Source organism: Pelobates fuscus, chromosome 8, assembly GCF_036172605.1.
Source record: "Pelobates fuscus isolate aPelFus1 chromosome 8, aPelFus1.pri, whole genome shotgun sequence".
Taxonomy (NCBI): Eukaryota; Metazoa; Chordata; class Amphibia; order Anura; family Pelobatidae; genus Pelobates; species Pelobates fuscus.
Window position 1 is genome coordinate 48,009,400 of NC_086324.1, and position 15,668 is coordinate 48,025,067.

At 37.5% G+C, this 15,668-nt stretch overlaps 1 protein-coding gene across 1 annotated transcript in view; it reads right to left on the reverse strand.

The window, feature by feature from the left end:
- Nucleotides 1-1,578: 1,578 nt before the first annotated feature.
- Nucleotides 1,579-15,668, reverse strand: part of CWC22 (CWC22 spliceosome associated protein homolog) — a 70,360-nt gene continuing 56,270 nt past the window's right edge. Inside the window, exons 14-19 of the mRNA XM_063429790.1 lie at nt 8,915-8,992; nt 8,116-8,268; nt 6,181-6,308; nt 4,808-4,909; nt 4,533-4,714; nt 1,579-2,123 (exon numbers count right to left, since the gene is read on the reverse strand). Of these exons, the coding sequence (XP_063285860.1) occupies nt 1,906-2,123; nt 4,533-4,714; nt 4,808-4,909; nt 6,181-6,308; nt 8,116-8,268; nt 8,915-8,992 (861 nt within the window). The 3' untranslated portion in view covers nt 1,579-1,905. The remainder of the gene's footprint in view (nt 2,124-4,532; nt 4,715-4,807; nt 4,910-6,180; nt 6,309-8,115; nt 8,269-8,914; nt 8,993-15,668) is intronic.

A 15,668-nucleotide genomic window follows, 5' to 3' on the forward strand; every position in this document is an offset into this window, starting at 1 on the left:
TATAGGGCAGCACCCCAGTCAGGCACAGGTTAATACCTGATGTGCCTTTAAACAGCTTGAGTGACTGACCTCTTGTAGCAGACTGTAGAAAGGCTTGCAGTGTCCGTTGAACTTGCCGTTCTGAGGTTTCGCGGCAATTTGCTGCGGTCCTAAAATGGCGGCCGTAATCTCGCGAGACGCGGGATTAAAAATGGCCGCAGCGAGAAGGAAGCCGCGGCTGAAATAGGGCTGCGGAAAACGCGGCGGAAAATAGCCTCCGAGCGGCGGCAAGGTGGGGAAAAAAGAAGGATGCAGGGAAAAACCCAAGCAGAAAGGAGAGAGGTAAACTACCACTAGGGTGAAGTAACCCCGGTGGTACTAAACATAGGATAGATATTAGGATAAAAACGGTTTAGAGACTACAGAAAATAGCAGAACTATATAGATAATGAAAAAGTTAGATAATAAAATAGTATATATGAGGAAAAAAGGTAAATAAAACATTCACATGAGGTAAAATAAGGAAGAGCCAAAAACTCTGACCTGTCTGCGATGGAGCAGTAAAGAAAGAGGGGGAGGAGCCTGTTGACTGAAATAATATACTCCCTATTTGCATTTTGATTGGTTAAAACGTTTATTCACTTTCTTTACTGCTATGGAGTTTTAGTAAAGAGAGTAAAGCAAAATATGAAGCCTCCTGTCATGTGATAAAATTTGTATAGAATCTCTACCTGTAGAGTATTAGAGAATAGGATAGCTACTCCGCATTTATTTTTGTTACCTGTTCTTGAGGCATGAACTACCAAAGGAAACCATTTGGATTCCAATGACGTTTATTCATTAATCTCCAGTGGGTCTCCTGGAGAAAGACTAAATCTGCTTTTGCTCTTCTCAAGTGGTTTAGCACCATTGATCTCTTAAATCAGTGAGTTAAGACCCTGCACGTTTACAGATATCAATTTAACCATACTTCCCCCTGTTTAAAGTCCACTCTCTGCTGCTACACATACAACATAAAATACAAACAAAATTATCTACAATTTTCTCATTAACATAGTGAGGGCCTATTAGGACCGCTTGCTCTATTCTTTCCTGACAAGAATCTAATAAGATTCTTTCTAGATTCTTACTTTGCATGAAGCATAACTTGCAAATGAACGTAATCCCAACAGTGCTGCATGTGCACCATTAAAGAATGTTTTAAGTGTACACACCTTCATATGGCATTTCCCTGCAGATACCCAAGCATCAAGAGCAGACGGTGTTGTCCTATAAACAGAAAAGTTGTGGGCGTACGGAGTATAACCATGGGGTGAGGAAGTCAAGTTAAGTCACTTTTAGACAAGTAATACTTCAGTTTAAGAAGTATGAAAACACCATGTACTTTTCAGATTCCGAAAACATTTTTTTTTAAACATTATTACTTTATGTTCAATAGTTTAGAATGAAAAGTCAACGGTTAAACTATTCTTCATAAATGTCTTGAACTGTAGCTGGAGGGCCAGGTTTACCAAGATACAACTGTAAGCCGCTAATTGAACACTGATAGAAAATTCCGTGGATTTCAAGCAGACTACAAACCACATCAATAAACAATGGTTACAAAAGAGCAGGTTTTAATATAGACATATGAAAAGTAACAGTTTCAAAACCATAGAAAGAACAATTTCATGTATCAATGACAGCTGCTAAAATACAGCTTTGGTTTTGGCATTATAGTTTCTCCAATAGATAAATGCCAGTATTTAACAGTAACGTACATTTAATGTCCAATGGTGTTTCAGCACATGAAAGAATCTTGTTCGTTATGTACAAAGCAGTTATTTTGTCAAGGGAAGTATTATATAAAAATAAGTTGAAAATAGTCCTGTTACTTTTAGAAACCCCCTTATGGTACATAAAATATCAATTTTAAAATACTGAGTATCAGTGGGACATAAGAGATGATCTGTGGGAGCTTCTGGAGTGCAGGGAGTGTTTTGAGCTGCTTTCATGTTTTTTTGATCTGTCCTCATCCCTGTCCTTGTGACGTTTTCTGTCTGTTGATTCCTTGCGCCTACCTTCATTGGATTGTTTTTTATGAGGTTCCTTTTGGGAATGCTTACTTTTCTTTTTCTGTGAAGTCTTTTTTCTCTTAGGGGAATCTAAATTAAAAATACAAAAAAAAAAAATTTTTTTTTTTTAATAATGAAAATAAACACAAGAACCATACCTAAGACAGCTTAATGGGATTAAGATACTTTTTTTTTTTAATATTTCCATTTGAAGATCTTGTTTGTTTTGATAAAAAAAAAAAAAAAAAAATCAAAGGTGCCATGACTCCACCCACTTCACACTGACATTATAAGGGAAAGCATGGATTCCGTAGGCAAAGCACTCACTCAATACTTTCCTACGGGGAAGGCCTAATGCTTGCCGCGAATACGCATTATGTTCCCCCTCACGATGACATCTAAGGAGACGTAGCCAGCACCACGGGACTTCACCACTGGAATCGGGTCAGTGATGAGGAGGAGAGGGATACTATAGTGTTTGGAATACAAAGCTGTATTCCTACCATGATAATGTTCCTTTGAGGAATTAAAACTCAACACAGTAGGTACAACTTGCTATATAAAAAAAAAAAAAACAAAGAAAACACTGTAATAAGCTATAGTGGTTATGGTGCCTGTGGGTGTCTCTAGAGCAGTTTGTATTACCAATCTTGAAAAGGTTAACTTGATTACCACCAAACACATAAAAGGCTGAGCAGACATTGCGGGGAATCAAAGCCTGTGGCCCTATGAGTTGATAAATTATGTAGCTGTGGCCCAAAACTTTTAACTACCGGTATTTCCTGCCATATATAAAGTTTTGTCAGCTAAATGAATGTCTGTACTAAGAATTTAAAATAAAGCAAGGATTATTTTTATACCCAAAAAGATTACAAAAATAAGTACAATAGGGTATAGTTATATTAATGGATACCAAAAATATAGGTTATATATTAACGTCTTTATCCTTAATCTCAGTGATATTCAAAACATACAAAAAAATATCCCTTTACAATGCAGAATATAAACAGAATATAGCTATATACTGCACAATGCCACTCAGATTCACAGTAAATTTATGCAGTAAACATATCCCCTCCTGGAAAAATAATTCTGCGGTTGTATGTAGCAGGGCTGAAACAAAATAATTTTCAAAATGCAGACATTATGTGAGACCTTCAACCACTGCAGTATATTACCATTAAGAAGTCTCAATATGTCTACCACTGCAGTAACGTTATATATCAAATTAATCTCAAATCAGCAAGATCCCCTAAATACAGAAGTTCATGCTGTTTTATCATCTGCTCTCTAAACAATCTGAGTAAAAGGCACGTTGGATCTTTGAATTAGGCTGTGAAAGCACTTCTCCAAAATTACCAAGGCTCTTAATGCCAATATAGGAATGCAGAAAGGAGAGGGGGGGGGGGGGGGAGAAGCAATTTTTAGCATGCACTGATCAAAAATTCATACAACAGCATTTCTGCAATAATCTTTGCTCTTAAATTCTAAGAAGACCAAGATACCTCCCTAGTAAATACGATTATGACAAATGTAATAACTTGACTAGTGATTTTTAAGGACTTTGCAATTTTAAAAGAGGGCTCTCTTGTCCTTCTAGGATACAGATGATCAACAACATCCACTAGGTCAGTATTTTATGGAGGGATTTGGGGGTCTTTAGAATTTGCAAATCACATGTCTGAGGATAATAAGGAAGCTCTTTACCCCAAAAGTGACTTATAGCACAATTGTCGCTTTAAAACTATTTCTTAGAATAATAATAATTTTATGAAGTTTTAAAAAGGATATACGTTTGTTTTTACATGAAGCATATGTAAAAGAGTCAGAAAGACTAATCCTAACTTTTAGTATATGACAGGATATTTCAACCATATACATGCACCTTGGGTCAGACAATGCATGGGAAAAAAAAAAAATACAATCTCTGTGGTCCCTCCTTGCTTCACTCCATGTAGACTGTTTTAAAACACTGTCGTTCCAAAGGTGCATGTGTATGGCTGAAGGATCCGGTCATATACTAAAGATAGGGAGGAGGGTTTTTTTTTTTGGGGGGGGGGGGGGGGGGGTTTACATATACTTCATTTAAAAAAAAAAAAAATTCAAGACTTGGTTCTATTATTATAATAAAAAATAGTTTTAAGGTGACAGTTGTTCTTTAAGAAGCCCTGTATAATTACTGAAATTGGGTAAGTGGCCTTTGAGGTGAAAACAATAGAAGCCATGCTAACACCATATGCAAGTTAACAAAATCACGAGAGGTTAGGCATCTTTCTTTTGCTATTAACAAATATAAAGACAAGCCAGAGCCCCTTTTTTATGCAAATATTTACTATTAATATTTTACTATGCTAAGTGAGTTTGGACAAGGGTACGATAAAGCATATATTAAAAAAAATTTGTTACATTATACACACACACACAAATTAACAAGGGAAGGTATATTTAACTTGACGTTTGTTTCCAAGTACGTCATGGACACATATATAGATAAAATACCTGAGTCACCCCCACTGGATGAACTGCTGGAACTCGCGGAGCTAGAGCTACTGTCTGAGTCAGAAGAAGAAGAGTCTGAATCGGATGCAGAACCGTGGGATGAGGAATCCGAAGAGTCTACATTCTGCTTTTGAGTCATTATTATCTTGGGTGCATTCTTCAGATGTTCACGTAGCTCATCGCTGCATTAAATAGTAGAGAAGATGTCATTTTACCAAGACGAATAACACAATTCAAGCAGATTTAAAAAAAAAAAAAATGTATTCCAAACTTACGTTAATCCTCCAAGGCCAATTGATGTGAAAAAGTTGATAGCAAAGCGGGTGTTTTTTGGGTTGTCCATTGGCAGTAATCCTTGGAAGAAAGGCTGAAGAGTCCTAAAATACATCATTGCAAGAAGAATCATTATTAAAGCATATATTACAGAACTGTCATTAATACTACACTGCCAAAACTAGTATTCTAAGTAGGAGCTTGTGATTATATTTTGATCTTAAAAGAATATTCTGTTGAAATCAAAATAATATTTTAACCATTTAGTAGATTATGCCGCAAAGAAAACATGAATGTATTTACTTTTTGCGTGTTTTCTTTGTGGATACATGAAACATTAGCTTGAAATATCAGCAGATCTAGTATCTGCAGCTTCTGCAAACCCTCCCATTTTTACCCTAAAGAGACTTTCAGTGGAGGCAGACTGTCAAATCAGAATTGAAGGCAGGCACTGTCTAGCTAAACACCTGCCTCATCTAAATTTAGTAGAGCTAAAGGAGGCGGGACAGCTAAGAAGGTGATACATAAATGTGGCAATTTTTGCATTGAAATTGGCACTTTTATAAATTGAAAAAGCTGAAGAATTCCTTAGTCCGTTAACTCTATTTTGGCGTTGTATCGTTATCGTTGAGCTTATTCACCAATTAATATTTTGCTCTGACATGAGAAAAGCAAAACTGAATAAAACCAAGAAAAAAAACTAAACAAAATGCCAATTTAGTAATATAGTTGAGCTGCAGAATATTTTCTTCAGTATTTCGCCTTACATTTTTTTTTTTTTTTACTTATGTTGAGATTTGTACAACCAAACAAATATTATTCCACATGTTTTTGTGCATCCTAAAAATTTTTAAACAATGAATATAATATGCCCAAGATGCCGGTTTTCCTCTGCAATAAATGTATTTCTACACAATCTAAAAAATTTTTTTAACACATTAATTTGGGAAAAATTATTAATTGCACAGTACTATCTACAATATTAACAGGATTCCGTGAAATAGTCAGGAAAATGACCCATGCATGATAACTGCTGAGCAAAGGCTATGCTGGAGCCTAGCACTATTAAATAGTATAGAGGAACCTTCCCATTTAAAAATGAAGATGTAGTGTAGGTGTTGCTCAGTGAAACAGCAATAAGCTGTATTTGTATGGAATGTAACCAATGCAGAGATGGGCAAGGTGTGATGTAAATTTAAAAATAAAAAAATGACATGAGGAGTTATGCAAGTTATAATGTTAAAGCAATAACATAAAACTCAATTTTGCACACGATTCCTAATACTAAATATTACATTTTTATTTAGTATCTACCAATTTACATTCTGCCCTAGAAGGTAAAATAGTTACCGTTCAATGCTCTTTAAATACTTACAAATCCTTAAGTCTTGCATTTAGCCTCGGAAGTCCCATATATTCACATAGTTCCTGGAAGAATATTTTTACAAATATTCTACTAGAAGAGGTTGTAGTTTCTTCACTTAAATTTATACATTCTAATACCTGCATACAGGAGAAATTGGTGATAAATCTTAATTGGCAGTAAAGATAATAAAAAAACTGTAATATATGACCCATGTAACAAACTAAATGCACATGTTAAATATGTAATATGCAAGCCATATTCTACTCACCAGGGCTAAATTTGCACTTGCCTGTATACCTTTTATACACACACACACACACACACACAGACATTGGGAAAAAAATAAAGTACATTCTCTTTGAATTCTGTTTATTAGCTTCTCTAAGATCATTATTGATGTACTTCCTCCTTGGCATTGTGTTAACACACCTAAATGCTGTAGACCAGCAAACTTATAAAACTTTTGCTTTTATAGAGGTGGTCACACTTGCTGAAGATCAATGAATTAAGGGCATTTGATTAGCAGCATCAATAAACTTGTAAAGCAAACATGAGCAGCTTCGTTCATCTAAAGATTGATAAAGCTGCTCAGCAAGCACTCAGAAGTAACCGGTCACGGTTCCCGGTTCACTCCTTAGGTGATATCCCCTTGTGCAGTACCATTGATCACCACTCGCCCTGTTTGGTGCTATTTTCTAAATCTAGAAACATTAGCACCTTCAGCTGGCCCCTGTATAGTCTGGCCTCACCCTTCCTTCCTGGCCAGATCATTGTTTAATTATTCCTGTTGCAGTATAGGCATTGCACCTTGTGGCTCTGTACCCTGTGGCTCTCGCCTTGCATCCAGTGGCTCTGTAACTTGTGGCCCTGGCCTTGCATCCTTTGGCTCTGGACTTGAATCCTGTCTATTTCCTATGCAACATACCTGGTCCTGCCCAGCGTACTCTATTTAACCAAGAAGGACTGTACCCTGAAACACAGTCCACACCTCCTGTGCTTGTCCTGGGTCTACTGTATGATTTGTATTGTCACTGTATTACTAGTGTATTTTGTTCTTTGGTTACCTTGTATTAAATTTGTTTACTTCTTATAATAAAATTCCTGTCTGCATTCATTCCTTGTGGTTGTCCGTTATTTTCTCTGCATATTGGGTTCCTGTTCTTGAAGGGATTTGCTGTCATAGGTCATCACCCCTTCCTACCCTGACATAACCCAATGGTTGCAATTAGCTGGCTGAGTAGTTCTATTCAAGTATTCCTAAGAGAAAGTGTTTTCATGAGATGAACTACCTAACAACCCATTGCTTAGAATGTATTGCCTTTAAAGGAACTCTATAGTGGTAGGAATACAAACCTGCATTCGTAATACTATAATGCCCCGGTCCCTAGTTAGATATAGGTCTCCCCCCTATATTGAATAAAGTTAACAATAGAAAGGATTTAATTACTGTTCTTCATCGACAAGACTCTGTAGGTGCTTCTCACCTGCTGCTGCATCATTGAGGAGGCACAGCCAGATAGAAGCATTAGGGATCTGATGCGCATACACAGCAAGCACCATGTGTGCTTACAAGCTTCCTCATAAGAAAGCATTGTATTCAATGTTTTCTTTTGAGCTTCACGTCACATGACTAGTTTTACCAAGTCAGTGCAGTGGAAACCCAATCGAGTGGTATATGTTTTACATAGTGACATATGTTTTACATTGCAGTGTTAAAAGGAGAGGGACACTGCATCCAGGTCACTTCAATGAGTTGAATTGGTCTGGGTGACATTAATATCCCTTCAAGAAGCCCACAACATTTGTTGCATTGATTAACGATTTAATTCTGTGTATGTGCGTAAGAATCGCCAAATATAATGCAGTTTTAACATGTGTTTTGGTGGACTTTAATTACTCAAAGTCAACTATACACTCTTATAACATCTCCCAGAAGATACTCACACTCCATGGAATGGAATCTGTGTAGAGGAGATGGGCAAACATTTTTGCAACGTTTCTCAATTTGTTGGTTTCCAGTCGGTGGATGGTGTCATACTGTTCCTTGAAAATGGCTTCAAAAGATTCCATGTAGTCTTTCTTTAACAAACAGAAGCGCTGCAAAAACACACAGAATAAATTAAATTGGCAAAAACCTTATTAGCATTAAAATAACACGGAGACACGGAGGGACACACACACCACAGACCTGAGGAAGAGAAGAAAACCATCAAAAGCTTGTCTTTTGAAGGGGCACTATAATCACCAGAACAATCTCAGCTTAATGTAGTTGTTCTGGTGTGTCCTTGCAGGCTTTTTAATGTAAACACCGCCTTTTCAGAGAAATGTCTGTGTTTACATTACGGTCTAGTGACACCTTAAATGTGCAGCACTGGCATTAAGCATCTCCGCTGAGCGTTCCCCATAGAGATGCACTGATTTGCAAAGCGTAGAGTTTTATTGAGCATGCGCAATATACACCCAACCAATGCTTTCCTATAATAAATAATTGGTTTGGCTCTGGACAGCAAGATCATCAAGATATCCATTCTACATTACACACACCTATATATATCCCAAAACATGTACATTAGTATATTATTTCAGAGGAAAATACTGTGTCCTTTACTGTAATCTTCAAATTCTAAGAATAAATTCATTGATATGTAACACGAAAGTATAGCGAGTGAAAGAAAACCTCTAAATAACAAACAACAAATGAAAGACTTCATGGGTTAAAATTTAAAATGGAGCATAATCTTACCCCTGCAAGCAAGCCGAAGAACTTCTCATATGTTCTCTGCTGAGCACAGCAATCAAGGATCATGTTGCAAAGTTCTTTCTGTTTAAAAATAAAAATTAAATATTCAGTAAGCAGATTTTTATTCCACAGCTGCAGCACAATAAACTGTAGCTAAAAGTGCAGATAGGCATTTCCCATTTGTTTTTTTTTAAGTAACTGTAATGAATACAATAAAATATGATTGCGCCGGAGAGTTGTGCAAAATAGCAATAAATTGATGGTAGCGCAGTACGAGCTATGTAATATTAATCATAACTTTATATTTGGAAGCAGTTTAACAAAAGGTAAAAGGTGTAAGCACTATAGAGAATCATAGATATGTTCAATACAATAAGCACTCATAACTCATCAATTCTTACACAAAGTAGGTTACCAAAAACATTTTGCTGACTATATTAATAGAATTTTTTTTTATTTATTTTTTTTTTTTTACGCTTAATATCACTTTAATCATTGGACTTCTGTTAATGTCATTACATTTATTATTGCACAGTTTACCTCTATCATGGCTAAATGGAAAGTCCCTGATGCTGATGAAATGGAATACTGTAGTGGAGAGTCTTATTATTTCCCAACACACCAATTGCTGTATAACACATAATTGCCCAAGCCTTAGAAAGGGCATGGCATACGGTCAGTCTGAATAATCACAGGGTATCACTGCACCCTAGAACGCTCCATCACTCTAAATCACAGCTCTGACTCAGAAAGACACCGTAACCCGTTCGACGTCGGGGGGGGATAGATTAACCCTTCCAATGCTGAAAGGGCGGTTTAGGCTCTAATCCATTGCTTGCGTATCCAGTGAGGAGGAAAGGGTGTGTTCTCTAATCTGATAGATTACAATTATTATTTTTGGCATTTGTATCGCGCCAGCGTATTCCACAGCACTTTGCAATACTGATGACTTTTTTTTTTTCTTTTTTCAATTTATGTTTTTATTAGAGTTTGGATATTCATGGTATAGCTTTGCCATAATATACATGTGATAGTAAGATTTAAGCATCAGTAAAATTACAACAACAACTTAAAATTTTCTGTGCTATAGAATGACGGGTGTCGACATGACTAAGTCTACATTTTACGTCAGATTATAATAATAACAAACATCTGTTGGGGATGCATTTGAGAAAGTTTAAGTGGAGATTAGGTGAGTGTTCAGGCGGTGTCGGCTCTTGCGCTATTTGCGCCTCAGCTGGTCATCCATGCGGGGTCCGAGGGCATGCGTGCAGCTACTGTGTGGTGAGGTTTGAGAACGTCTCTTGGTCAGTTTCGATATGTACATATGTTTCACCGGACCCAGATTACTATTGGGAGTACGCTGCGACACTGTGTCTCTTTCTTCGGAGTCTGGCCCGTCAGGATCTGGGAGGTGCAGCTGGCAAAGGAATTCCTTTTGGTCGTCTTTAGATGTCAGGGTGAGCGTTTGGTTTCCCCGTGGTACCTCCAGGGATCCATCTGCTCCCCACCTGTATCTTACTCCTGCGTCTCGTAGTTGTTTGGCCGCTGGTGCTAGCTGCCTCCGTTCCGCGAGTACTGCGAATGGTAAGTCCCCATAGAGGGCCACCGTGCTGCCTTCCATTTGCACAGTGCCCAGGTCTCTTGAACGGGACATAATTGCGGAGCGGGTCACCATGTCCTTTGTGACCACTATAGTGTCTCTGGTTGCGTTTTCGGGAGCCGTTGCAGCCTTCCGGATACGAAATGCTGATACTATGGCTGTGGGATCAGTGCCTCCTTTAAGGCCCATTGTAGTCAATAGGCGGTGGATGTAGGGTAGTAATTGCTCTCCTTCTATATTGTCCGGTATCCCCCTGAGGCGTATATTCCGCCTTCTGTGTCGAGCTTCCATTGTGGTGATAGTCCGAGTGAGTTTCTGGACCTGTGAGGAGAGGGTCAGCATTGTGTCTTGGGAGTTTTGTGTCTGCTGGTCCCTTGGTCTTTCTCTAGTTTCCAGTGCTGTGAGCCTTTGTTGGATGCCCCCCACCTCTTTCTGTGTGCTTAGTATATCAGCCTTCCACACCTCTCTCATTTCTTGTAAGAGGTCCCTAATGTCTCTTTTTGTGACAGGGGATGATTCTGCCTCTGATTCTGTGTCAGGGCATGGGGGTTCAGACTCTGCTGTGGGTGAAGTAAGGCTTTCCCTTTCATCTTGGGAATCCTCCTCCTCGCTGCTGACTGCGGCCGCCATCTTGGCGGCTGCCTGTGGAGTAGGCCTTGAAAATGATAGCCTAATATCGGACATTTTGGGTGTCTCTGGCTGGCGACTTTTTTTATTTTTTCGCCCCATTTGTGTCTCTGTGCGGGTGGCCGATTTCGGGAGCCGGTTGTCGGGTAAGTGCTTACTTTAGTTTATGCCGGTACGGAGCTCCACACATTCACGTCTGTTTCTCTCGGCAGTCGGCCACGCCCCCCCATTAATAGAATTTTTAAACATTTCAGTGTAGTTTACACCTGAACTTTTAACTTTGAAATTCAAAAAGATTACATTTATTGTACGTGTATGGTAGGCTGCACATAAAGTACCCTTTAAACTCTTCTATGTACACCAACATGAACAGCGAGGATTCCACGACCCTGAGTTTGCTATAATTCTTAGATATAACCAATGTCCCTAAAAAAGGTCTTCTATTAATGATGAATGACATTCTGTTCTTAATTTTGAGATTAGCTTCTGGAGATCTTTGGATGACACTCTGGGGTTGTCCATTAGTTTTCCAAACTTTCTAATTTTAGAAACATGCACAATGTGGTTGTGATTTTGTTGTGGCCGAGTCCTTGAAAGTTGTGTTTTTTTTTTTTCTTCCCAAAAGCTTGCTAGATTGATATCAGTCAAATGTTTTTTTACAGAATTCAAAAATGATAAACTTGTGAATTTTTGCAATAGACCATTAAATGATTAAGTCAAATTACAAAGATATATATAAAAACAAACAAACATTTAGTCTGTTTATATATTTGCCAACATAAAAAACACATGGATCTTCTACTCTGTTCCTGAGAAACTAAATAAGGTGGGTTTTGTTTTGTGGCTGTAAGATATGCCCATAGACCTACACTTCTGTCTTGGATATCTATTCTTTATAAACATTCATTATCCAACAGCTTGGTCAGTTAATGCTTTTATATTAAGTCTTCATAGCAAAACAAAACAGTATGAAGATGAATTATAGAAATAACACAATCAAAACCAAGTCTACATGTGATATTAACCAAGTTAGTAAATACAAGGAATCTAAAATTAGTTTCCCGTTTATGGAAATGTTCGGCGAGGAGCACACATTTTTTAACTTGGTCTACGAAAGCCAACAAGCTGTATATAGGCTTTACAAAGAGTGACTTGTGATCACATACAGGTATCCAACATTTCCTGAATGTGTTGTAAATGCTGACAAACATATTTGTGCATGGCACAATTCTACACCTTTACGTTTGTAGTAAAATTCCTACCACACCAGACAGACTCTCTCTGCCAGTATTAAGTACAATAACTAATACAAGGAGAGGAACTGTGGATTATAGCTGCCATTAAAACAGAAAGATGCTGCTACATAAATCTGCATGTATCCAACACAATAGATCTAATCTGTACAAATAGACGGTCACATACTTAGATTTAGGATTTAAGTTTAAGAAAACTAGAGACACTTATTCAAAGGAAGGATTTGTTGTGGGAATATTTGACTTGACAAAAAAAAAATATATTTTTTTTAAACTAAATGACTACAGTTTCCTTTTTTTTTTAGAAACCTTGATTACTTAACAGGAAAACTTTTTATTTAATAAAATAAAAAAAAAATCACTAGTTTTTTTTATTTTTAGTTCAATTATTACATGCCCTGCTGGGCATGATATGTAAACTAGCACACTGCATGTTTGCAACTCTACTGATGAAGGAGAAAAAAAACACAACCAAAAAAAAAAAAAGTTATAATAAAAACAAATCTCAGGTTAACATTCCCACAGAAAAATAAACAACAAAAAAAAAAAAGACGTGAAATACAGGTGTGTGAAAAAAATGGCACAATTTTTATGCACTAGTTACATTTATTAAATATAAGACTGACCCACATCGACGGAGGGTCTACCACTGGGGGGGGGGGGAGGTCAGAACATTGGGACCCCCAGCTACTCTCGCTATGGGAGGGACTCGGCCCATCAGGGGTACAGGGTCTGTGGACCGAAGATATCGGCCTTTATAACGGCCTGGGGCGGCCACCTTTGAACACTGCCCCGCTCCATATGAGCAGAGGAGTACCTCACCCGTGGAACAAAGGAGTACCTCACCCGTGAGCTGCAACAGGTCTCCTTCTGATGGACTTGGCTGCAACCACCAAGCAGTGCCCAGCCAGGGAGTTGGGTGAAGGATCCCTGTATGAGGGACAGCCTGACTACCACACGCCGACCACTTGATATTCCAGTGGATGATCCAAACCTAAATATGTGCCCAAGATACCAATGATGCAAGCTAGAATCCAATGAGCATGTTTAATGTACTATATTCTTATTCTACACTCTCAAGAATGATTCCTAGATTCAACTATGCTATCTACTTGCCCTCTCATGACTTACCTTTTGTAATGCAGGATGCTAGTGTTAGTATGGTTCCAGCGGCTACCTCTTACGCCAGTTGCTCTTAAAAGCATGCTTAATTTCATGTAGCATTTGTTATGTCTCTATAGCAAGCAGTATTTGCATGTTTTTGGTTCAGCATGTGTACCCATACATTACTTAGCCTAGCATGTCTCCTGGCTATACAACTCACTCATATGTTTGCACCTAACCTGTATCCATATTATTAGCTAGATAGACCTGACACATTCCTATCCGATTATCTCTATTATACTATAAAATTGTGCTATATCCTAGAAATGCCCGTTATAGGATACAAAGCATTGGATTTTAAGCTCCTCTCTCAGGAGAACATCAATACTGAAGACCTGCCAGTCAGGGGAGCTACTGTGAGGAAATCAGGATTTAAGGTAAGTAGCCTTTTAATTTAGAGTAGTAGTAGTAGTAGTAGTAGTAGTAGTAATCTAAATAGACTTTAAAAAAAACAAAACAAAAAAAAAACACCTCTAGAGTAACAAAGGTTTTCTTTTGTAATGTTGGACTATTATTTATTTTTTTTGTATATCTTGGATTGGTTATTTTTGTGTGTGTGTGTGTGTGTGTGTGTGTGTGTTTTTTTTTTTTTTTTTAAATACATACAGTAGTAAACCGTTTCTGTTTATCCCATTTTTCTTTACATTTATTATTTTCCCCCATACTACGGAGATAGAATAAAAACATGACATACACTATCCTATTAATCTGCAAAAGTATCACAATACTGATACGGCTACTCCATAGCCATACTATGCTATATGACTATATATAAACACATAAATAGAGAGATTTAAAGTATTACTACATTTTAAAAACCTATAATGTGCCAATTTAAATGATCACCAGTAAGCCTCATGAATGGTAATCACAAAACGTAGAGGAAAAAGAAAAAGAAAAAAAAAACCACACAATTAGGAAGCCATCTGTGTCACAGAAAATAAATTTGGACGTAGTTCAGTAGACAGATGCTCATAAAACATCATTTCCAACTTTGCGTACTGCCCCTTAAGAATAAAACAGCAAAGGCATGTAAAAAGGTAATTCACAGAGCAGTTTTGGCTTTATCTGAAAATTGCAGAATAACCTTCTGAGCCTCTAAGCTATCAGAGGTTACAAAATGGAAATAAAGACAAAGATTAACACAATTAAATTTTCAATGTGAATATTATTCAGTGAATACATGGTATGCTTTTCAACAAGAGTTGTAGTTCTTAAATTGATTTTGGTAGAGTATCGAATTCAAACCTCACACCTGTTCCGCATCAAGCAAAACCACTGACCGTTGTAATTTCTCTGCTGTCCAGTGTATATAGAAATTGTGGTGAATTAAGCGGATGATGATCGATTCTTTGTGAGCCTCCTCACAGTCACTTTGGATAGCACATGGGATAATAATTCCTCAAGTGTGAGAATACAGAAATGTATCATACACACATACATACTGTATACACACACCTGCAATAATGGGGGAGGTTGCTGTTATTAGAGCAGGAACGAGAAAGAATAAGCTGGATATTCTTAACAGTTTGCTGACATAACTGCAGATATGCGCACCAAAGGGCACATTCATGCTTCTGTCTGATTTCTGTTTACATGTAAAACAATTATGTGGGGTAAATTCTCTACCTGAAAACACCACATGAGTGCCAGGAACAGAGAGAGAGACAAAGACAGACATAGAAACATAAAATGTGACGGCAGATAAGAACCATTCGGCCCATCTAGTCTGCCCAATTTTCTAAATACTTTCATTAGTCTCTGGCCTTATCTTATAGTTAGGATAGCCTTATGCCTATCCCACGCATGCTTAAACTCCTTTACTGTGTTAACCTCTACCACTTCGGCTGGAAGGCTATTCCATGCATCCACTACCTTCGAGGTAAAGTAATACTTCCTGATATTTTTTTTTTTTTTTTTTGAATTCTTTATTTTTGCGTGCATGAATGATAACAGACAGCTTACCTCGCCACAACAGCGTTTGGAAGCCGAAACACAATACAGTTATTATACAGTTATGGAATTGAAACAGTGCACATTTTTTTTTTTTAAAGTGAAAACAAGCTTATACGTCGTGAGACAATATAGGAACATTATAATGGTAGAGACA